This window comes from Drosophila subobscura, chromosome J (assembly GCF_008121235.1).
Source record: "Drosophila subobscura isolate 14011-0131.10 chromosome J, UCBerk_Dsub_1.0, whole genome shotgun sequence".
NCBI lineage: Eukaryota > Metazoa > Arthropoda > Insecta > Diptera > Drosophilidae > Drosophila > Drosophila subobscura.
The window spans coordinates 17,146,669-17,169,331 of NC_048532.1; the positions used below are offsets into that span (position 1 = coordinate 17,146,669).

The following is a 22,663-nucleotide window of genomic DNA, read 5'->3' on the forward strand; positions in this document are numbered from 1 at the left end:
TTGGTTTTTTCTTCTCTTCGCGAGTATTCAGAAACTTGCCGTTTATTTTAGTATAGTTTTCATTTCATTTTTCTCATATTAGTTATACATCCATCGTTTAGTTGGGGTTTTGACATTGCTGGTCTTAGTAATTGGTTAAGTCTGAGAGTTGAGTTTGCCACGTGGCAACCGCCGTCCGAGTCCCCCTGCACCGCGCCAAGACCGCGCACAGAGCTCGGGCCGTGCACGTGCAGCAGGCAATGGCATCCTCATACTGTTAACCGCTGGTGGATTGATCTCGGGTCGCCCTCAGCTGATGTTTCGTTGGCTGGGGGCAGAGCACTCTGCCAATCCAGTGCACGGGGCAAGCTGTATTGCCGGCCTTTGCGTGGTGGGAGGCTCGAACATTTCGGCGGACCGACTGTGCGACGCTCTTTTGTTTGTTTTTCTTTGATGACTGACGTATTAATGACTCACAGAACTGACTGAACTGGCGTTGGTATTGGCCACTTCATCTTGTAGTATAACTTTCTATGCGTTTTTGACGGTTATTTGACGGTTTTTCATATGCAGTTCGGACCACTTTGGGTCATAATATATATATATAGAGCAAAAAGCATGCAAACTCAAACAATAAACATTGAGATGCCTCAACAAACGCCTCCCAAGAGTGTCCAAGAACTCTGCTAAGCACTTCGCCTCGGGCGGCACCTCCTTTCGTTTTACAATATACAGTTAGTAGGGGGTTGTGGAGGTGCCTGCCCCAGGCCAAGAACTGGCCGCCAATAGGCTCTCTCTTGGTCTGAGTTGTCCGTGAGGATCCACGTTATATAAGAATAGAATAATATAGTTAGTAATGGCCTTAGGGCGCTAGAACAGAGGTTTTGCAATCTCATTTTGTTTTCAGTTTCCGTTTTCCGTCTGGGGTCGCATCGTTTCCGTTTCCGTTTCATTTGCTAGTTTTTTGTAACAATGTTGTGTAACAATTAATTATCCTTAGTAACTAGTGCTATATATGGTTTAGTATATAGTTTAACTATGTCCAGCTGCTGCCATACTATATGCACATGCTCCAAAATATGTGTATATAGTGTGGGTGCGAGCGTGGCGCTAATCTTGCTACATCTTTCGTTATCCATTGCCCAGAGTTTGAGTTTTCTTCCTGGGTCTTTGATGGATTCAGGGGCGTGGTGCTTGCAGTAGCCAATGGGTCCAATCCGTGCTGGCCGGCATGGATCCATTGTCTGGCACCGCGCACTCTCCTCGGTAGTATTGCATTTCGTTTCGTTATGTAGGTTATGTGTGTATATATGGCGTCGTTAGTGTTTCATTTAAGATTAGTATAACAATTGTTTATATATCCTACAGATAGATTGGCTCTGGCCTCTCTGTTCGTTAGTTTGTTCTCGTTTTAGTAGCATAATTATTTGTTTGTGATCGTTTCTAGTGTTATTATTATTATATTATGAAGTGGGTTCCATTGAATTATATGTTCTTGCAGCTGGCTGATCCTCCTCCTGCAGTCCTTAGGCGAACATGTGCTGTGTGCCGGGCGGCACCACCTTGTAGCTGGGATAGGCATTGTTCAGCTGGTGCTTGGCAAAGAAGGATGTGTAGTCCTGACGAAAGTTGTTCTAGTAAAATTTGAATGTTTTGGGGGGGTTTGGGGGTTTAGTAGGGTTGAATTGGGTTGCCAGCTCTTACCCTATTTACTTTTCTGGGACGGCAGACGGGGCCCAAGGCCAACTGGCGACGCTCCTCGTTCTCGCGTGCAGCCGCTTCCTTGTACTCCGGTGGTGGCCATTTCAAATCTCCGCGCAAGTTGCTGCCTCCTAATAGAGGGAAAATCAAAGGTTTACTTTAAGCTGTGGTTGGGTGTACGAGTGGCTCTTACCCTGATAGCTGACGGCGGCTGGCTGCGAAGTGTAGACTGGCGCAGACTGCTGCGACACGGGCGCTTCCTTTCTCAGGGTTATAATCCCGGGACTGGCGCCACGATAGCCCGCATCCTGGCCAGCATAGGCAATGGGCACTTGGTGCTGCTGCTGCTGCTGATCTGTCTGATCCTGCGAGTACGGCAGTTGCTGCTGCTGCTGGGGCTGCGAATAAGAATTGTACTGCGGTTGAGCATAGGTCGAGCCACCATTTTGCTGTGGGTAGTAGGATGGTTGCTGCTGTTGCTGCTGCTGCTGTGGTGGTGCTGCCTGTTGGTAGGGCGACGTCTGATAGGGAGCCTGAGCCTGAGCCTGAGACAGAGGCTGAGGCTGGTACTGCTGCTGCTGTTGCCACTGTGGTGCGGGCTGCTGGGGTGCAGCTTGCTGCTGCTGCTGCCACTGTGGTGCCACAGACTGCTGTGGTGCAGCTTGCTGTTGCTGCCACTGTGGTGCAGGCTGCTGCTGCTGGTTACCATATTGTGGCTGCTATTGGTTCAACGGTGCAGTTGGTGGTGCGTTGGTGCATTTGGGGTTCAATCACGAGTGTTATGGATGTTGTAGATGGGTTTTTGGTTGATTTTTGGTTGGTTGTGGGGAGGTGCACAGTCAATGTGGAAAGAGAGAGAAATATACATGTACGAAATACAGATAGAGAGAGAGACATACATACATAAAAGTTATAGGAAGAATGTTAATATCCGATACGGTTTAGTGGTCAAGCGGTAGGGCAGGGGCGGGGGCTAGGTATTAGATGTTTCAATTATCTTTGCGCGCAGTTCTACAGCTGAAAGTCGCAGAAAGAGAAAGAGAGAGAGAAAGAGAAGCAGAAAAGCAGAGTAGTAAGCGTTTTGTTAACTAGTTTTACGGCTGCTACGGACAGCGTTTTACGGGTGCAACTACAGAACATGCTGAAGGAAAACAAGGAAAGGAAATAACATTGGGAGTGCAGTGTTTAGTGTCAAAAGTGTCTACGATAGAAAGATGCAAAGTGAATTTACTAAGAAGTTGACGTTTTCACCACAAGGCACTCTCTTACGCTTCTCAGTTGCATTACAACAACAACAAACAAAGAGTTGAGAGAGCATGGGGAGTTATTTGCTCCTCACCACAGCGGGCAACGTCACTTAGCTAGTAAATTCACCTTGAGATAGATAGGAGAGGGGGAGGGTAGAGAGAGAGAGACAGAGGCAGCAAAGAGAGTAAAGTTCTACAGCATCAAAGTACGCATTTGGCCAGTCCGCTTTCATCATTCATTTATCGCTTCCTTTTGCTGTACCTGCTGTAGATAGGCTGGTCGCTGCTGCTGCTGCTGCTGGGGAGCAGCTCCCTGGTAGGGTGCACCTCCCGCCGGCGTGTAGTCATGATGCGACTTGGGCAATGGCGCACGTATGGGCTTCCAGCCACCACCTGCATTATCCGCTGCCAACTGAGGCTCCTGCTGGTAGTTCGACTGCTGATAGTTGGGATATGCCTCACTCGACACTGGTGCAGGCTCCCTTGAGGGTTGCCTATTGAACTGCGCTTGAGTGTACTGCACGGGCTGTTGCTGCTGCTGCTGTTCGTGGGGAGTATAGCTGGGTTCTGAACCCTGGGCAGCGTATGGGTACTGCTGCTGCTGCTGTGGTGCCTGCACCTGTGGTTGAGTGTATTGTGGTTGAGGTGTTGGCGTGAAACGTGCCTGAGGGGTGGGCGTAGATCGTTGCTGTGTTGCTGGAGTGGATCGTGGCTGGACGTTATTATAAATGGGACCCTGAAAGTTAGTTCAGTGCGTGGTTAGGTATGTGCTGGGAGGTGTTTATGTTTCTGGGTGTTTCTTGTGTGCTTCTGCTATGTACATCAGTGGAGACGCAGACCATTTACAGTTGACAAATATATTTACACAAAACTTGACTATATAATATATTTACAGTCCATAACTTAAATAACTAACTTTATTTGCTAATTACCTGAGCTGGAACAGCGCTTGGCTGTGGCGCAGCTGCGGCGGCCGCTGGCTGCGCGTAGTAACCGCCAGCGCCGGGCGCGGGGCTCTGGCTTTGCGGCTGCGGAGTGAACTCACGAATAATGCGCTCCTCCGAGGCGGGTGGCCAGGCCACGCGCTTGTAGCCTATAGAAAATGAAAGGAGTACATGTTAGAAGGGTTTCTGCAACAGCTGAATCTACACTGTAAAACATTCAACAAAATGCGGCCAAACGTGGGCGTTTGGCTTGGCCTTGGCGGTACATTGCAAGACAAACAATTTGAAAATGATTTAAGCCAATTAAAATTATACAATATACATGTACAATGTGCAATACGAAAATTCGCACAAGAGGCGAAGCCCCGTCCCGTCCCATCCCATTCCGTCCCATTCCGTTCCGTACCCACACAGCTAGCCCCACAGATGCTGCTGCTGCGGCTGCGGCTGCTGCTGCTGCGGCTGTCATTGTGTCTAAATTTAGGCGATGAAAACGAGTCGAAAGCAAGGAATGTGACATTACTCATAAGGTGCTGATGTTGCCACCACACCACACCATGCAACATGTTGCCTAGTCACATGATTTAACTCTAGAGAGAGGAAGAGGGAGAGAGTGTGTGTTTTTGGTTGTATTTACCCTCCAGATTATTGTAGTTTTGGTTTATAACCTTCCACTGGGCACCCATCGCTACTGTCTGCCTGGGGCTATATAGTATCTGCCGAATCGGTTCGAGATCTCTCTCTCCTTGCTTTGTTTTTGCGTAAGAATTAAAATTATTCTTGCGCAGATATCAAAAATAACAAAAATACAAATATATCTACAGATCTCTGCTGCTATATTTTGTAGCTTTTTTGCGGCTATTTTTTGACTTGAACACACACAAAATTCGAGTGCGAATGAGAGAGGGCGATCGAACGACCGTTATATAACCCCCGCAAACACACAACGAAATAGTCGATCGGGTTCGATTTTGCTTGGGATTGGAAACGCCACAGGAACAATTATTTCCTTTCTTTACTGCTTGCTTGAATTATTTTTTGTTCGCTGATCGATTGGGCGCGCGTTTCGTTTTGGGATCGTTTTTTGTTCGGATCGATTTCGTTGAAAATTGCAGAATTAAAAACAAAGAACACCGTGAAAATAGTATTTGGATGCTGCTCGAATTTAATTTTCTATTTTCTATTTGGATATTTGTTGGCTATTTGCTAATTCGTTGATCGTTCGCGCTGGCCGCTGATCGTTCGCGATATGTTTGCCTTCGACGTATGCTACTAAGTGAGGAGCCAGTGGGGCAGACAGAGCAAATTATTGTTGGCCAAAATCGAGAGATACGAATCGAAATGCTTAAGATACAGATCAACGAGAGAGAGAGAGGGAGAGAGAGCGAGATCTGCCGAGTGGGAGGCGCAAAGTGTGGGCAGAGTGGGGGTAAAAGTGTGCGAAAAGTGGGATAAAAGTGGCGGCTGCTAATGATGCTTCTGCTTGCTGCTGCTCTGCCTGCCTGCTGCCTGCTTGTTGTTGCTGCTCCTGCTTGCTCTGCTCCCTGCTTGCTCCTGCTTGCTCTGCTTGCTGCCCTAAGGTTCCGCCATCTCTCTGCACTGCTGGCCCACTTTTTGGCATTGTTTACACCTTCGATTCTTGTGATTTGTGGGCGCACCTTGAAATGTTTGCTCACGGCAGTCGATTTTCAAGGTGCTCCGTCTGGCTATACACTCTGTCGCTGTGCATCTGTGTGGCTACGCCTACGCTCTTGGATGCCTGGCATAGTTCTGTTCTATTTGGCTCTGCGCTGAGCAATGCTCTTGCTCACACTCATGCCTGATCCCACTACTTAACTGGCCATCCATCTAGCCAGCTGCCCAAGGGTGCTGCCTGCCCGTTGCCTCTTTGGCTTGGCTAAAATTAAACGTCTGTCAGCCGAACAAATCTCTTTTTAAACGTATTCCCACAGGTGTACGACACAAGTTGGCTCATTAAAATTGTTAGCAAACTTGTAGCTCATCTGTCTGCCATTTATTCTGGCATAATGCTGCACCGATCTGCTGCTCTGCTCTGCTCTGCTCTGCTCGTTAGCCACACAACAAATTCGCCTCGATGGCCGTCACACGTCACAGATAAAATAACAAACGAAATGCTCGATGGCAGGCACTGTGACTGTGGCAATGGCTGGGCTCTATGGCTCTATGGCTCTATGGCTACTTAGTTGCTGGTTGCTGCCAAGATTTGGCTCTCCCTTTGCACACAGATTTCCGCAAGACACTTTTGGGCTGTTCGTTTAAGGTCTAAAAATGAGTTTAAAGTCTTCAAGCAAAGGGAAGGCTGTGCAAAGTCAGCGACTGGGAAGCGAAAGAGAAACCATGGAAGAAGCTGCAGGAGTTCGATCAGAGGAGTCCTTGGAGGAGATTCACCAAAGATTGCTCCAAGATTTGAGGCTACATTTCAGGCACAAAGTTCTGCTGCAACTTCTGAGAAATACTGAGAAAGATTCCCCTTAGATTTCAGCTGAAAGCCCCCAAAATGTGGCCAAAGATTCAACCAAAAACTGAATCACTTTGCCATTAGTCAGAGACAAAGTCACAGACAACGAAATAGAACATGAAGACACAACAACTGGCAGGGAAATGATTGATCTGTAAACACAGGGGAAACGCCAATGAGGGGGGCCAGGGACTGGGGTTCCACCCACGCACCTTCAATGCCCGCATAGGGGCGTGGCGAGACATTATCAAAGGAGCGATTCGCATGGAAATCCCGCGCAGATGATGGCTGCGGCTCCTCCGCCTCCGCCTCGCCGCCAGCAGCCAGCGATTGAAGCTGCCGCTTGTCCAGCGCAAAATCAAGAGGCGATGCCTGAGCCCTGGCGGCCAGCAGCGAGGAGGAGGCGACCATGGCCTGCTGCAGCGGCTCCGTGGCAGTGCGCACGAGCAGCCCAATGTTGTGGCCCTCCAGCTGGGGCACGTGCGCGAACTGTGGCTCCCCCAGAGCCTCGTGGCCTGGCGGCATCTTCAGCACCGGATTGAGGCCAAAGGGTGAGCTCGAGCGCTCGGGTGCCTCGATGAGTGGCGCGGGGTACTTACGGGAGGAGAGCGGGCTGGGCGAGCGACTGCGCTGCCAGCTGATCTCCGCTGCGGGGAGATGCAGGCGCAAAGGAGGCGCCGGCGGTGCAGCCGTTGGCGGTGGGCAGTCCGCTGCCCGCGTGGTCACAATCTCCACGAAGCTTCGCTGGCGCTGGAGCTGCTCCGGCTGCTGGCTGTCCGCTTTGGGCGGCTTCTCCTCGGCACTCTGTGCGTCCTCCCAGGAGATCTGGCGGGAGATGTACGGACTGCGTATCTCGTACGTGGCCTTGTAGTTCTCCATGGGCTCGTTGTGCAGGTTGGCGATGCGCCACTGGTCCGCCTTGGTCAGCTTGGCCCAGTTGTTGGGCGAGTGGCGCAGCTCGTGGCACACGGGGCAGCAGTTGGCGGGCTCTGTGGGCTGGTGGGCGCAGGGTTCCTCAGCCTTGCGGGTGTCCTCCTCCTGCTGCTGCTCCTCTTGTGCCGCTTCTGGCTCTGCCTCTGGCTGCTGCTTGCCCGTTGCCAGCTGCTCGTAGTTCGCTATGACGTCGGACACGTGTCGGTACTCCACATCCTCCGTTGCATCCTCGATGACCACATGCTGCGCGGTGATCGCCGCTGGCTTCAGCTTGTGCTCCAAGTGCAGAAGTCGCTCCAGCTCCCCCTGCAGCTCCTCCCGCGGCTGCTCCTGCTGCTTGTCCAGCGCCTGTGCGATTCTGTGCAAATCCTCCAGCGCGCGCTCCACGATTGGCACATTCTCGGTCAGCTCCTCGCTGGCCTCCGCCTCCGCCTCCGCAATGGACTCCTCCTTGGGTCGGGCCGAGGCGCGGCAGTAAATCTGCCGGAGGATGGCCTGCAGCGGACTCTCCACGGCCAGAATGGGCGACTGGCGAGCGGCGAACATGTCCCACGGGGAGTCCTGGGAGGCTGCAGGAGCAGCAGGAGCAGCGGGCGGTGTGGGAGTGGCTGGAACTGCCTCGTCCGGCGCTTTCTGCACACTCCTTTGCAGCGCCAGCTTGGCGTTCTCCATGTACGTGTCGATCTGCCGCAGATGCTCCGCGATCGACTGCTGGATGTGCGCGTACTTGGCCTCCAGCTGGGAGATCTCCACGTGCGCCTCGTGCTGCTGCTCCGCCTCGGACTCCGCGCCGTAGATGCCGCCCACCCGGCGCGCCTGCCTGGCTCTGGCCTGCGACTCCTCGCCCGACTTGGGCCGCAGCCTGGTGGGCATGGGCGCTGGTGGGGGTGGGGGAGGAGGAGGAGTTGGTGGTGCCTGCCGCTGCAGCAGCTTGATGCCGCTGGTGGCGCTCACGTAGGTGGGAGCCTGCTGCTGCTGCATCTCCTGGCTCTGCTGGCTCTGGTGGCTGTCCTGCTGCAGGTAGCTGCAGGCGTCCTCGTACATCTGCTGGGCACTCGGCTGTGCCTCGACGCGAACTGGTATGATGCGAGTGCCAGCGGCGGGCTCCTGCCTGGCCAGCGCCAGAGCCAACTGCTGCTGCCGCTTGGCTGCCAGGCTGTCAATTACCGCCACATTCGCGGCAGCTGCCGCCGCTCTGGGTATCGGTGGCAGTGGCACGGCCTCCAAGTCCAACTCTTGGCTGCTGGCAGCGACCTTCGGCCTGTCCTCCTCGTCGCTGTCGGCCTCATTGTCGTACGAAATCCTCACCTCGGTGGCCAGCCTCACGCAGCGCCGCTGCACCTTCGGCACCTTGGTGGTGCGCGGCTTGGGCGGTGGCAACTCTGGCGCTGCTCCAGCCGCGGACACTGTCCGCTTGCGGCAGCGTCCGCGCTCCAGCGAGTACGCCTGCCGCTTGGCCCGCGGCCTGTAGGGCGTAATCGTGAGCGTTGTGGGCGTGGTGGGCGTGGTGGGTGGCTTGTGGGCCAACTGCTCGTAGTACTCGCAGCGGGGCGCCACCAGGCCCAGGTCCACGTCCGCTGCTTTGGTCTCCGGCGCGGAGAAGCCTCTGGCCCCGGGTGTTTGATGGCAGACCTGCGCCAGCTGCAGCTCCGAGCTGCGCAGTGGCGTGCTGGGCCGCTCCCTGGAGCCCTCGCGCTGCCGCTGCTCCCGCACCTGCTTGGCCGTGGGCTCGATGATCATCGTCGGGCTCTGGAACTTCTCGCGCAGCGCCTCAATGCTGTGCGAGGCGCAGGCGGGCATGTGACTGAGATCCGGACTGCTGGCGGCTAGGGCCACCGCTTCGGCCTCCGTGGGCGGCCAGCTGTGGTCCCGCCTGAGCATGTGCCGCTTGCTGGCCAGCCGATTGATCTTGAGCACCGTGTCCCGGTCGATGGTGATGTCCTGCTGGTGGCTGAGGTAGTGCGTCTTGATTTGGTCCAGCAGCTGCTGGTGCAGCGTATGATGCAGGCCATCCACATCGCCGCGCTGCCGCGTCCTACTCTGTCTCTCTTGGGGGTAAAAGTCTTTGGGGTTTGCCGCAATCAATTAACGTTCAAACAAACAGAGTCTGGACGGAGCACAGAGTGTGGGCGTGGCTGTGTTTTTGTTGAATGTTTTACACTGTCTTACACATAGTTGCTGTTGTGTGTGTGGACACGTGCACAAGACACAAACTAAAAGGCTGAAAAATGTTCTTTGCTTACCGCATTTGGCTTGCTGCTCCTCCTCTTCGACGGCTCTCAGAACGGCCGAATTGGCCAGGTTCAGTGGCTTGCTGATTTGATCGTCGATTTCAATCCTAAAAATAGTGTTTAAATACAAAATTGTTAGCAAACATAAAAAATACACGGCAGCAAATCGAATTTGAATTTGAATTTGAATTTCCACTGCTTTAACGTTTACCACTGCTTAACAGTGCTCAAACTCCTGCCTTGCCGACGAAGAAGCAGTTTACAGTAGGCTGTTGTGCTGCTTGAACTGCTTGTAGGCACTGCTAAAACTGTGCAGCGAATAAAATTGTATGGGTTCAAATTCCAGCAATGTTTTATTTTTGCATAGAATTTGCTTTTAAATATGTTTTTTTTTGTTAAATAAAATATGTTGACATAGCTGTGGTTGGTTTTTAGCTTTTGTGTGTAGCCAAGTGGCTATTTAAGCTATCTAAACTGTGGTTTTGAGGCAGAAATTCAAACAAAATGAACACCAAACCATTTCCGATTGAATATGAAGAGAGAAGAAACCTTTAAGCTGTAGCCGTGCCACTAGTTGCCCTACTACTTTGTGGGCTCTTGTACCTATTAATAGGGATATGCTCTGACTCCGCGGGTCTTATGTTTCCACTGGTTCCTGTGGGCATAAATTAGTCCCAGTCCCAGTCCCAGTCCCTGTCCCAGTCCTTGCAGCACTCTACCTGTCACATCAACACCACATCCTTCTGCCGGTGGCTGGCATTGAAATTTGCGTGCGCACCTCGACCCACGCTGACCCCAAAAAGGAGCAGATGCTAATCGGCACTGACAAGCGCCGCGCTGCGCCGTCGGATATAAAAGCGCCCGGCAGGGTCTGCCAATGCATCCACAGCCCGAGCAGCATCTTGGCAGGCAGCAACTTGTCTTCACCGCACACCAAAGGCCACTCCAGACACTCCCCTCCCGCAACGATGGCCAACTCCAGCAAATGGCAAATGCTAGTCTCGGTGCTGCTGCTGCTCGTCTCCCTCTGCAGCTGGAGCCACGCGGTGCCCAGCAAACGGTCCAGCCGGCTGTGCGGCGACAAGCTGTCCGAGGCCCTGGACATGATGTGCCCCAATGGGTTCAATGCACGCATTCCCCACAAGCGCGGCTTACGTGAGTATTTCGGCTTTTCCGCTTTTCCGCTTTTGGTTACGATTCCCATTCCCATTCCCGTTCCCATTCCGAACTGCTCTTCCTTTTTGCAGTGGACCTGTTCGATTACGTGGACCACATGGCTGAGCCCGGACTGGATGATGATGATGCGGCGTCTGTGGGTGCGCTCCGGCCCTGGCGGCACAGCTCCCTGATGACCACCAGGCGCCAAATGCGCGGCATCGTGAACGAGTGCTGTGCCAAGCCGTGCAACTACAACGAGATCCAGGCCTACTGCAAGTGAAGGCGCCCCCGAGCCCCACCCGACACAGCCCCAACCCCACCCAAAGCCTGAAGCTAAACAAATTGTTACGATATTTGATGTACGTGTAGATAGAGGAGCGACTCGAATGAATATATTATGATGCTCTCAAGAGCTGTTGCAAGGAAAAGGGAATTTCAATTGGATTGCCAGTGCCTGGGGGGGGAAATTGCGTCCAAGTCGGACCTTCAAGCAGGGGCAGACCTTCTTAGAGATTGAATCTGCACACACATCCAAGGTGGATGGTTGTGGAAATATTTCTGCAGATAACGCCAGCGAGATAAGCAGTCTGATAAGCAAAGCAAAGCTGCGCCAGAACTGCGCGCAGATTGGGAGCAGATTCTCTTCAATCTTTAAAGTATTTCCCTGGCCTCGTTTGACATTGAAATTGAAAACTTAAAGACTTGCGCCGCAAGTGTAATTAGTTGATTGATGCCCCGCCCACTTTCGTTTGCAGCGCACACAAAGTGCGAGGAATAAACAGAAATTCATTTCGTTTGAGAATTTGCAGAAATAATTAACGGGTCGAGTCGAGTGCTGCGTTGAGTGCGAGATTTAGGGCCAGATGAGAGATAACTAGTTACTGAGCTGATAAATACTTTTGGCACTTTTTTAGGACAAAGGATTCGTTGAGTGGCGCAGCGTGACTCAGCGTCTCCCCCCCCCCTCCGCCCCTCGACAGCCAGTCAACGAGAGATGCATCACAACTTTTGGCTAGACGCCTGCCGCTTGTTTGTTGACATTGTTGCTGTTGTTGCTGTTGTTGCTGCAGCGGCCAGGGGGCAGTGGCAGCGGTGCCCAAATTGGCTCGTGTGACTCATTCGACTTGCTGACGTCTTGCTTTAGTCAGTGCCCACCCTGTGCTCCCCCCGTACTGCTTGCACTGCTTTTGCTCCCTCCTGTACTGCTTGTTCTCAGATCTCAGTGTGTGTGTGTGTGTGTGTGTTGCGGGTTACATAAAAGCGCATCTTTAAGATTCACGTACATTTTGAGTGGCGGCTGAGTGCAAGTTTCTCCGGGCGTACAGGCACAGGCACAGGCACAGCCACAGACCCTGGCTCAGCTGTCGCTTGGCAAAAGTTTACCCTAAATGGGGGAAACACCTCACACGGCACACACACGCACGCGAGCACACACGCACGCTCACACGCACACGCGAATGCGTTTGAAAGTTTTTGGTTTTGGTTTTTTTTTTTGGTAATTAAATTGCCAGCTACTGTTGCCTGTGCTGCTGCTGCTGTTGCACACGTTTTGTCGCACGCATAGTCCCCGTATAACTGAAAGCCACTTAAAGTTTTTGCTCACCCGAGCAGATCTCGGCGCAGATCTTGGGTGGGTCGCCCAGGGGGGTGGGGTAGGTGTAGCTGAGCGGGGGGCGGGGGGCGCCAGGCCGGTTTATTTGAACAACAATTGCGAACAACAATGACAGAGATGAAGGTGTTGTTGCTGCAGCAGCAGCAGCGGCAGCCACAAATACTTGCGCACTTTCAGCTATAAAGCAGTGGAAGTCGCTGTCGCAGTCGCAGTCGCTGTCGCTGCTGCTGCTGCTGTCGCGGTCGCTGCTTATAAAGCTTTTTGGTAATTACAATCAAACGTCAAAGCATTTAATTGTGGAGGTTGTCTTTGTGTCGCCTCTCCTCTCTTTATCTGAGAGCGGCAGAGACGCCAACAACAAATTGGCGTAGCCTGTCGCTGTCGCTGCTTTTGTCGCTGCCGCTGCCGCCGCCGCCGCCGCGCTGCAATGAGCAGCCGTCGCTCCCCCCGCTGCGCCACAGCCATATTGCTGTGTTTTTGTGCACCTGTTCTGGGGGGCAGCCAGCATATAACAGCTACAAAGATATACAATCCACCCCAGCCCCAGCCCCAGCCCCAACCCCAACCCGCTGCCCACTGCCCATTCCCCTGCCATTTTATGGGCACTTTTCATCAGCCTTTGGCTGCCATTCTGCCCTTTCATCTCGTCTATAAAATTATGCATTTAAATGTTTAATAATCATTTCCCCACTCACCCCTCGCCGCCGAAGGCCTTCAGTTCGCGATTCAACGTGTCCTTGACATTCGCCTGGGAGTACAGGCCCATGGGGGAGTTGAACTGCTTGTGCACCAGCTTCCTTTGTAGCGCGGCCATTCTGATGTCTCCTTTTGCTCTGCTTTTCGCTGTGTGTTTTTTTATTCAACTGCTTGTTCGCTGTTGCTGCTGCCGCTGCTGCTGCTTGCTTCTGCTTGCTGTTTGACTTTGGCTTTGGCTCTTCTGCACTTCTTATTCGTTTTTTCTCTCTCTTTGTTGCTGTTTGGGTTTCTTCAAAAAGTTGTTCGAAAAATATTGTTGATAAAAAATATTTTTTAAAATTTCCTGCCCCAAACTCTAGTAGTTTTTTCTGCTCGTAGTAAGAACTTGGAGCCGCTTATCGTTTTCAGAGTGGTTTACAAGTTGTTGCTCTTTTTGTTGCTGTTCTCGCTGGTTGCTGCTCTTGTTGCTGTTGCTGTTGCTGCTGTTGTTGTTGGAGAACAGAATTCCAAACACTTTTCAGTTTTCCCCCACTTCAGTTTCTGTTGCTGTTGGACTTAATGTTAATCGTTAATTGTCGGTCGTTGTTCGTTCTGTAATTGAAAATGCAAAAAAGAAAAGGGAAACTGAATGAGTGCGGGGCGGGCATTAAGAAGGGAAATGCAAATGGAAATGATGTAAACAGGAATTTAATTTGTACAAAAGTTGATGGAAGGAGTACAAGTTTAATCGGGGATTGTCTCTGCGAGACAGAGGGAGAGCTGCCCACAATCCTCATTGTTTCATAACCAGACAACGGCCTCTACTTCTGCACTTTATAGTGTTTAATGATAGTCGAACGGGCGATGTTTAAGTTAATTTTAAAGCACACAGCATGACATTTGCCAAGGTTGAACTTAATTCTCCTTCAACATTGAAAACACCTGGCCATAAATTATATTTTCGTATTTAAATTTTATATACTTATGAACCGCAGGCGTGTTGCAGTTGCAAATAAATCAATTTAATTAGGAGAATGTGTGTGCAAGCGCAAAAAACCACTTCTTTTATTTCATTTAATGTGTATATTAAAATCTCTTAATTTGGACACGAATTATGTGTACATATGTACCGTGTACATACATGTATGTATTTGTGTACACACATTTATGTACACATTGTCACATAATCACGCACTGCTTTCATTTTGCACTGCCTTCTTTTTTGTGGCGTATGTAAACATTTTTGACATGCAGCAAATATGTGTGCTGATTGATTGATTGATTAATGATGGAAAATGGAACAGAATGAGCGACAATTTGGTCAAGAAAATTCGTTGGAATTTCGAATAATCTTTTGCATATATTTCCAGAAAACACTTCAATGTCAGAGCACACGTTAAGGCGATCAAAAGGAGGCTAAGTGCATGTACATAGAATGTATGTAAATATGTATACATTTATGTACGACTGCGAGCACTGGAAGCAGTTCGATTCCATTCCGTTTTTACACATTCTGCACGCTCTTTGCGGCCCATAACAAGTGGAAGTAGATGAATTTTTCCAATTTGCTGCGACTCACTCACTTCTGTCACATTGAGAAATGTATCTAAAACTAATTTGAGAGCACAAAAAAAACAAAAAGCAACTACAGCTTGTATATGCAGAATGTTGGATGGGTTGTTTTTGGGTGTGCCTAAAAATAGAGGCCAAGACAGCGGGCGCAAAAATATTGAAGTGTGCTCAATTTTGCTCATACTCATATTTTCCACGAACACACTCAAAAGCGAGTCGAGTCAACATCGGATGGCATGGGATGGCATCTATCTGGCTCTCAGTCGCTATATCTTGCGCCCCGCCCCCTCCCCTCTCTGTGCCGCTCGCTCTCTCGTTTGCCTGTCTGCCATTTTGCTCTATTTTGAAATTCCCGCCTTGTGTGTCACCTCAAATAAAATTAGCAGCTGTGAGGAATGGGCAGCAGATATTATTGTTCAGATTTGCGTCATTTCCACTGATGTATATCCTCGCGTATGAGAATTATAAACAGCGAAGGAATATCATCATTAGCGTAGAATATAGACAGAGGGAGAGGGAGAGGGACGAGGTGCAGGCTCGTTGAATGGAAAATGCAATAAAAAGACACTTGAAATAATCGTAATGAAGCATTTTCGTGTGTTTGTTCGCATTTCATGCGATTTAATTGAGCTGCTTCTGCTTTTGCTCTTGCTTTCGCCTCGGTCGACGCGGTTGCATGCCACATCGCGGCAGCTGCCACACAGCTGCTGCTGCTGCTGCTGCCGCTGCTGTAGCAATCGGGGCACGGCACCCGGAAACAGCAGCCAAGAATCGCACAAATTAATCAACATTTAATAAAATATTATGCAAATTACAGCACAAAAGGCAGGCGGGCGGAGAGGCAAAAGCTTGCCACTTGATGTCCCAATTAAAGTTTAACACAACCCGCACACACACACACACACACACACAGCTCCCACTCAGCACACACACACATGGAAAGCCGAACAGGTGCGTGCTGCATTCTGTGTACTTAGCACAGGAATTGTAAGAGAATTTGCATAAAAAATGCTCACTAAAATAATGTTTCAGCAAAAAATAGCAGAAAAAAACGAGAAAAGTTAAACGTGAGTATTGTGTGGGAGAGAGAACAAGGAAACAGAGCTGCTTGTGTGTGTGTGTGTGTGTGTGTGGGAGGTGGTGCCATAGAAACAATATTCTTCTAGCTTTCGCCATATGCCAACCCACTCAAGTGGAGCGCCCCGTTGCCATACTCTTCGCGGGTCGAGCAATCTTCAGGACATTAGGCGATGAGCTGCTCTAATTGAAATGTTTCATACCAGATTAAAGTTGCTCTGACTCAATTCGTTTCATTCTAGAAGCTGAAGTTCCACGGGAGAAGCAGTGCAGCGGACCAACAGAACGTACCAAGAGAAGCAGTGCAGCGAACTAACAGAACGTACCAAACGAAGCAGTTCAAGCAGAGCTCTCTGTGTTATCTTTTCTCTTGCGCGTTTTTTGCATGGATACTCATAGCTCTATTTGTAGCAGTTCCACAACGAAGAATCTATGCAAGATTTTCCCCATAGAAGACTCAAGATTCCTCTTCATTCCATAAACTTCCAATTGCATTTTGGCTAGCTCTTTTGCGCCCTGCCACTCTTTGCCGCCATCAACTATTAACGATCTGTTGGTTTATTTTCAAAAAACGCTTCATTAAAGCCGCATAAACTTTTCGAAATACCTTTAAAATGCTCGCACAAATTCCTTGCCTATTTTATGGCTGTTTTTGTGGCAAACCTTGACTAAAGTTTGCCTCACAAAACCAACACCGTCAAACGGGGCGGCGGCTGTGCGGCTGGGGCAAGAGTTCAATGTTTTATTTAAATTATCATAAAATTCTGTTTATTTCGGCTGTGAGTCTAGTCAGGGTATGAGGCATGGGGACTATCGCGTTCTCCTAATTAACATCTCTCTACGGTGTTCGCTTTTTTTCCCCCTGCTGTGAGTTCGTTTTGGCAGCAGCATCGACATCATTATCAGCGCTCCTCCATGGGACATGAGTGTGAGTGCGGGCTGTGGGCGGTTGCTATATAAACTATAATCATGGCTATACGTATATGTGTCTGTGTTTATCTGTCTGTGTGTGCGTGTGCATTGAAATCAGGTGCAAATATTGTTAGATTGCGCAAATCTGTGTGTCGACGACGCATCTGTGTATCCGAGTGTGCCTGGCTGCCTGGCTGCCTTGCTGCGCATTGCATATCCCAAAATCCCCAAAAACTGACTAAAAGCACATGGATGGTGGGTGGTGTGGGGCGGGCTGGGGTGGCTTTCACGCTTGCCTTGATGTTTGCCTGGTTTTCCGACTGGCTCTTGCTGATTTAATTATTAACGGACAGCATTGTGTGCCTGATTTTGTTTTAGTTGGATCGTTTAAATATTTCATTTTGCTTCTAGCTGGCTCGCTCTCTTGGGAGCTACAAGGGGTTGGAGGGGGGTGCACCAAAGTACACTAATATTCAACAAATAAACACAGGCACAAGCAGGCGGCACAAGAGTGTTCGAGGAGAATACTTATTTATTTGTTTTAATGCGAACGAGTGGATGTGGGTGTGAGTGCGATTGTGGGTGTGGGTGTGTACTTACCGTCTGTAACAATTTGGCACTGCTTAATCCAAAAATAACGCCAGAAAATTGCCAAAGTTCGCTCCAAGTGGCCACCGCTGGCGCTCCTTCGACCCCATCGTACGCGACCCCATCCGATTCGACCCGCCCTCGCGTTGCAGTTTTGCACTTTTGCACCGCCAAATTGCATTCAACACTCTTTTTCCCTCAAGAGTGGCTGTCGGTTCGTGTCTGTCCGCGTGCGAGAGCGTTATTGGGTGGCTAGCTGGGAGATGGGAGATGAGTGTGGGTGTGGGAGCGCGTGCCCGTCCGCCGCCAGCCGGCGTTTTGTAAGCGCACCATCGGCGAACTGAAACTGAAACTGAAACAGCGCCAGAAACTCAACGAGAACCGAGGCAAAACTTTACGCAATGATCACTACTGGCTGGCGCTTGTTTTTGTTGCTTTTTCATCAGTCTACATTTTCACATCTTTGTGGAGGGGTAACAGAAGCAGAAGCAGAAGCAGAGCAAAGGCAGAATCCAAAGAAGAAGCACGAGAGCAAGCAGAAGCGCTTCGGGATAGCTGTAAGTACACTCATGTGTGTGTGTGAGCGTGATGGCGTGTGCTGGGGGGAGCGATGCGTTACACTGGCGGCCATAATAAAGTGCATTGTCTGCAAATGAATATGAATATGAAATCGGAGAGCGTCAATGAATGGGGCGAACGAAAAAATTAATTAAAAACATATTTATGGCCAAAGCGGAACTGCTTACGCACTTCAGATGTGGCAGACTGACTTTTATTACCCAATTAATAACCAGCGCCAGCAACAAATTAAATTATATTAAAGCCCATTTGGCAGATATTCAAGAAAAGGCTTGCCAAAAAGCTCAAAAAACCAAAGCTGACAAGGTGAAAATCAAAAGGAAATGGAAAATGGAAAATGGAAATGCATAAGTCATGAAGGTGAAAGCTGGTCACCCCACCGGTGGGATTAGCAGTAATGCCAACTGAATCATCAGCCATTTCTGGGGCGGGTGACAGGAACAGAGGTAGGTACACCTTTTATCGCACGCCACTAGTGTCAGTCAGCTACCATATTTATAAGAATCTCTATGCAAACAGCCCAACAAAAGCAGCAACAAGAGCACTCAATGATAGTTTTGGTGAATATCTTTGAGAGCCGACACCAACAACAAAGAAAAGAGCAAAAAAGTGAAATATAAAATAAATAAAAAACATTTTGCTTGCCGTCGATGAACGACACGACAAGTCGGCGACGGAGACAGGAGACAGGAGGGCCCAGGAACCAGCCGAAAGATGAATAGATACTGTGTACGCTCGCATTCGTATCTATAGATTGTATAGATGTCTATGCAGGTCGACTGGCCTGGCCACGGACTGGGACCAACCCCCGTCCCCCCGGACTATTACAGAATTTTTACTGCCGCATCCGAGAGCACGTCTCTAATATTCTATTTTTGAGTGTAGTTCTTCTTTTCTCATTTTTTGCTTCTATTTTGTATTTTTTGTATTGGATTCTGGTCTCTCCACGTCCACGCGGCAACACACGGTTTTCCCCCCCGAGTTTTCCACACACGAAAATAGCAGACAAGAGTCCATATAGTCGTAGAAAGCGGTTGAAGCATGAGAAGAAAATACGCTTAAAATGTCATTTAATTGTTTCACTTGAAATGGGGAGTGTGTGTGGTGTTTTTTTCGTAGTCTTCTTTGCTTTTGGCTTTTCGGTTCTTCGGGTTTTCCGCTTTTCTTGCCGCTGAAGTTGATTTTCAGAGACGAGCGGCAAAGCCTTATTTTGGCTTCACTTGTTAATTGTGCTTTAAATGCTAATTAGCTTTTGTGCGCGCATATCAGTTGGCTCCATTCCGCTTTAATGCACTTTATTTAATTAATTTTTGATGTCGCATATGCCATGGCGGCGCGCATGCGGGAATCGTGAATCGGGATCGGGATCGGTATGCCCAACCCCACCCCCCCTAACCATTATTCTTTTGTGTCGCATTTTCGGGGCATTTATTTTCGTTGGCGCCTCCTCGTTTTCAATTTGCCAGTCCACAAATTACACTGCACCACACAACAAACACACACACACACACGCACACACACGTGCACCTTTAGCGGCTGCACTTTTAGAGGGGCGTGCAGAGTGAAACACTCGTACCGTACCGGGAACTCGGAAGCTGGGACTCGACTCTGAACACGTCCGCGGTGCGAATTATTATTGTTACTCGGTCGCTCGCTAGCTCGGTGGTGGCTCTCGACGCATGCCGCACCAAAAAGTTCGCGAAAGCAGCAAAAGTTCCTCTTGCTCTTTGGATATGCTCTTCTTTCATGGAAAAGTGATGACACACACACACACACATACCAAGCATCCGATGTGCTAGTGTACCTCAGGGGGAACCTGCTGTCCCTGCCCAACGCCCACTCGCACAAACACTCTCAGCCGCTTATAAATTAGTTCGAATAGCCACTGGCTAATCACGTATTCTTCCCTCCCCAATGGCATCCAAGTCGTCGAAACGATAAATATTCAACACTCACACTCGCACACACTGTGTAGTGGGGGTGGTGCGCTAAACCACCTAATTAACTACAAAACAACGATTCCGATATATGTACTAGATTGCTCCACCTATGGCTCTATATACATCACACACTTGTGGGCCACACAAACATGTACATATGTGCATATATTTATATGCATGTTTTTCTAAATATTGAACATTTATATTTAGACTTTTGGAAAGCAATTTTAAAACAGTTCGTATACCCTAACTAGTGCTTTGGAGTCCCACTGTTTTGATGCCTACTTAAAACAGTTACTTTGGTGGCCATACTTTGCGGGCGGCTACTGTGCGAACATTCTGGAAGCTTCGCCGCTCTCAGTGCGCTCTCTCCGTCTCTATGTCTTAAGCTTAGATATTCCCAAAATATATAAAAAGCGCAGTAAAGTGCATCGTTGCACATCGAAGTGACTCGTAAGCATCTAAAAACAATTTCAATTCGCGTTGTTTCATGTCCAGCATTAGACAAGCTTCCATCAACACAAATTGGATATTTTTGGTTCGTTTTAGTATTTCGCATTGTTTTATTTCGTTCCATTTCGTACGTATGCATGTGTTTGTGTGTGTGTTTTGGTATATTTAGTTTTTATTTGCTTATATTTTTGGAAATTCTGTTTTGCCATCAAGAACAGTAAAATCGGTAAGCAGCAACAACTCAATACCGTAATTTTGTGCCATGTGTGTTCCCTCTCCCGCTGTCGCTCGCTCTCACGCTTTATGGTTTGATGAAGCGCATTCGCATTTCACAAGTTCATGTGCTTTCGGTTCGTTCAAGCACAACAATTAGTGCATCAAATTTGTTTCCACGCCATTCTTCCTCTCCACTTTTCACTCTCTTAATCCCCCCTCCCGCCCGTTGCTCGGACACACGAAATTTAACCCATGCACAAAAAAGCTCATTCGGCGGAGAGCACCTGACAGGCAACTAAGCGGCCTGCCAGCCAGCCAGCTCTCCTGCTCTCTCCACACTCTCCGCGCTGCTTGTTTTGCTTTAGTATTTCACGCTAGAAAACCAAGCAAAAATAATATGTTTGTGAATGATTAATGGCACATTAGAATTGAAATTGTTTTTGGTCGTTGCGGAACAGGCAGCGGAATCGGGATAGGATAGGAATCAGCCTCAGACTCAACCGTGCTAAGCGCAGCAGAGCAGTCAGTGTGTACATTGCTATAATTTGCAAATATTTATATGCCAAAAGCCCCCAAGACCCCATCCTCCCTTCTTCAGCCACTATGTACTTACGACTATGTACAATATTTATGTATATTTTCACATACATATGTATGTAGAATGTGCTTTACCAGCTGGCTTCTGGCTGCTGCCTGAGTGGAACAGGTGAGTGTTTATAATGTATCGCATATGCATGGCAAAAAATAAGAGAAATATTCTGCAAATATGCGAATACGACGAGTATTTGTGCACACACATACATATGTACATATGCAAAGATGTATTCGCATGGATTTTGTGTATTATTTCGGCTGCCAAGTGTCCTTGGGGGCCACGATGCGTTATGACGGAAAGTCAGCCCATCCCAGCAGCTCCCCATGTCCCAGTCCCAGTCCCAAATCGAACTGAAGTGAACCGCAACGCATCGCACTGAGCCCCTCAAACCTGCAAACCCCAATTCAAGTTAAAATCCAAAACGAACTTTGGCAAATTGCAAAAGCCACAAAACCAAAACATTTCGTCGCCTGCTGCTGAAGTTTGTGCTGCTTCTTCTGCTTGCTTTTTCTACTGCTTCTTCGTCTACTGCTTCCACTGCTTCTTCTGATGCTTTTTCTACTGCTTCTTCTGGCGCTGCCTGTTGCCTGACTCACGTATTGTCAAGGGGGCAAATGGAGTCCCCAAAGAAAATCGAAGCACAGCCAAACACTCACACACTGAGCACAAATTGTATTTTTGCGGACAAAACTTCGGTATTTTGTTTCCTGTACTTTTCTCTCAGTGCACCCGACACACACTTGGGGCCAAAGAGTTGGCAGAAATTTCTTAACAAAGTTTAATGACTGCGGGGCTGGGTGGCATGTGTTGTCTTGTGTTTGTCACTTTGGCTTTGGGTTTTGCAAGTGCAACTTTGATGGACTCGGATAACCTGGCATGGCATGGCATGGCCGTGGCGCCTCGAATTATGCAACAACTTGTCGCTAAAGTACTTTTGACTACCTGCAGGCGGCCAGACAAATTCACCTCCCAGCCACGAATGAGGCCGTTTGGGTTTTTGGCCTATAATTTACCTGACCATCACGTACGAAAGTCACGCACGCCCCTCGTCTGATTGCAGGGAGGCTGGGGATGGCCATCATGCAACAAGCTTTGGGGGTCAATATGCGAGACAACTCATGCATTACTTATGATACGACCCCTGGCACGGATACAAGGTATCTTAGTTGCTTGCCATTTGCGGCATGTTCCGGGATACTAAATTGCAAAGATTCAAATCACATTCAAATCAGACAAACGCGCGCGCAACTGGCAGGCAGCCTCCTTTCATTTGCATTTCGATTGACTTTCGGTACACATATTATAGTGGTAGTGAATCGAATATGTCTATAATTAATCTGGGTTCAATGCTGCGCGGCGAAAACTAAGTGGTTTTTGGGTGTGTGTGTTGTGCACTGCTTGCGCGGCAGCGGCAGAAGATTTATCGAGGAAACCTCTTCTTTAACGACTATGAGAGGCACTTTAAAGGGGCTTATAGAATGTGTGCTGGGCTTTGAAATATGCTACAAACATTCGTACTATTAGGATTGCTTCGTGGTTAGTTTTTCTACACTATTTTCAGCTCCCTTTCCTTACATAATTTTCACATATTCCCCGCGTTTTCTTGGCGAAATTGTCGTACAGAACAGCAGCCCATAAACTACACCATTCGCAGTCGTTGCCACATCCTCATCCGCATACGTATCGGTATCCGTGTGGCCATTGCCATATGCAGGTCTTCCTCCTGCGTCTCCCCGCATAGTGAGACGTGAATGTTTCAGCCTCCTCCTTTG

General features: G+C 49.2%; 3 protein-coding genes across 12 annotated transcripts in view; 2 read left to right on the forward strand and 1 right to left on the reverse strand.

The window, feature by feature from the left end:
* On the reverse strand, positions 1 to 17,542 carry LOC117894440 (glutenin, low molecular weight subunit). 10 transcript variants are annotated; one of them, XM_034801507.1, is made up of 9 exons: positions 17,121 to 17,453; positions 12,980 to 13,571; positions 9,527 to 9,621; positions 6,563 to 9,346; positions 3,860 to 4,020; positions 3,190 to 3,663; positions 1,874 to 2,399; positions 1,684 to 1,811; positions 1 to 1,613 (listed from the first exon to the last, which is right to left on the reverse strand). In XM_034801507.1, exons 2-9 carry the CDS (start codon positions 13,096 to 13,098, stop codon positions 1,506 to 1,508), a joined length of 4,395 nt encoding a protein of 1,464 aa, XP_034657398.1. In that variant the 5' UTR covers positions 13,099 to 13,571; positions 17,121 to 17,453; the 3' UTR covers positions 1 to 1,505. The 10 variants fall into 10 exon arrangements, with proteins under 10 accessions (XP_034657398.1, XP_034657399.1, XP_034657400.1 ...); XM_034801508.1 differs by having other exon boundaries at positions 1,693 to 1,811; positions 17,121 to 17,452; XM_034801509.1 differs by having other exon boundaries at positions 1 to 1,598; positions 17,121 to 17,451.
* On the forward strand, positions 10,337 to 11,103 carry LOC117894465 (probable insulin-like peptide 5). Its single transcript, XM_034801566.1, has 2 exons — positions 10,337 to 10,669; positions 10,762 to 11,103. The coding sequence occupies exons 1-2, from the start codon at positions 10,483 to 10,485 to the stop codon at positions 10,950 to 10,952; spliced, it is 378 nt and encodes a 125-aa protein (XP_034657457.1). The 5' UTR covers positions 10,337 to 10,482; the 3' UTR covers positions 10,953 to 11,103.
* LOC117894447 (nucleolar protein dao-5) overlaps positions 17,158 to 22,663 on the forward strand; it is a 21,954-nt gene continuing 16,448 nt past the window's right edge. Inside the window, exon 1 of the mRNA XM_034801534.1 lies at positions 17,158 to 17,168. The gene's annotated coding sequence lies outside the window, so the exon portion shown is untranslated. The remainder of the gene's footprint in view (positions 17,169 to 22,663) is intronic.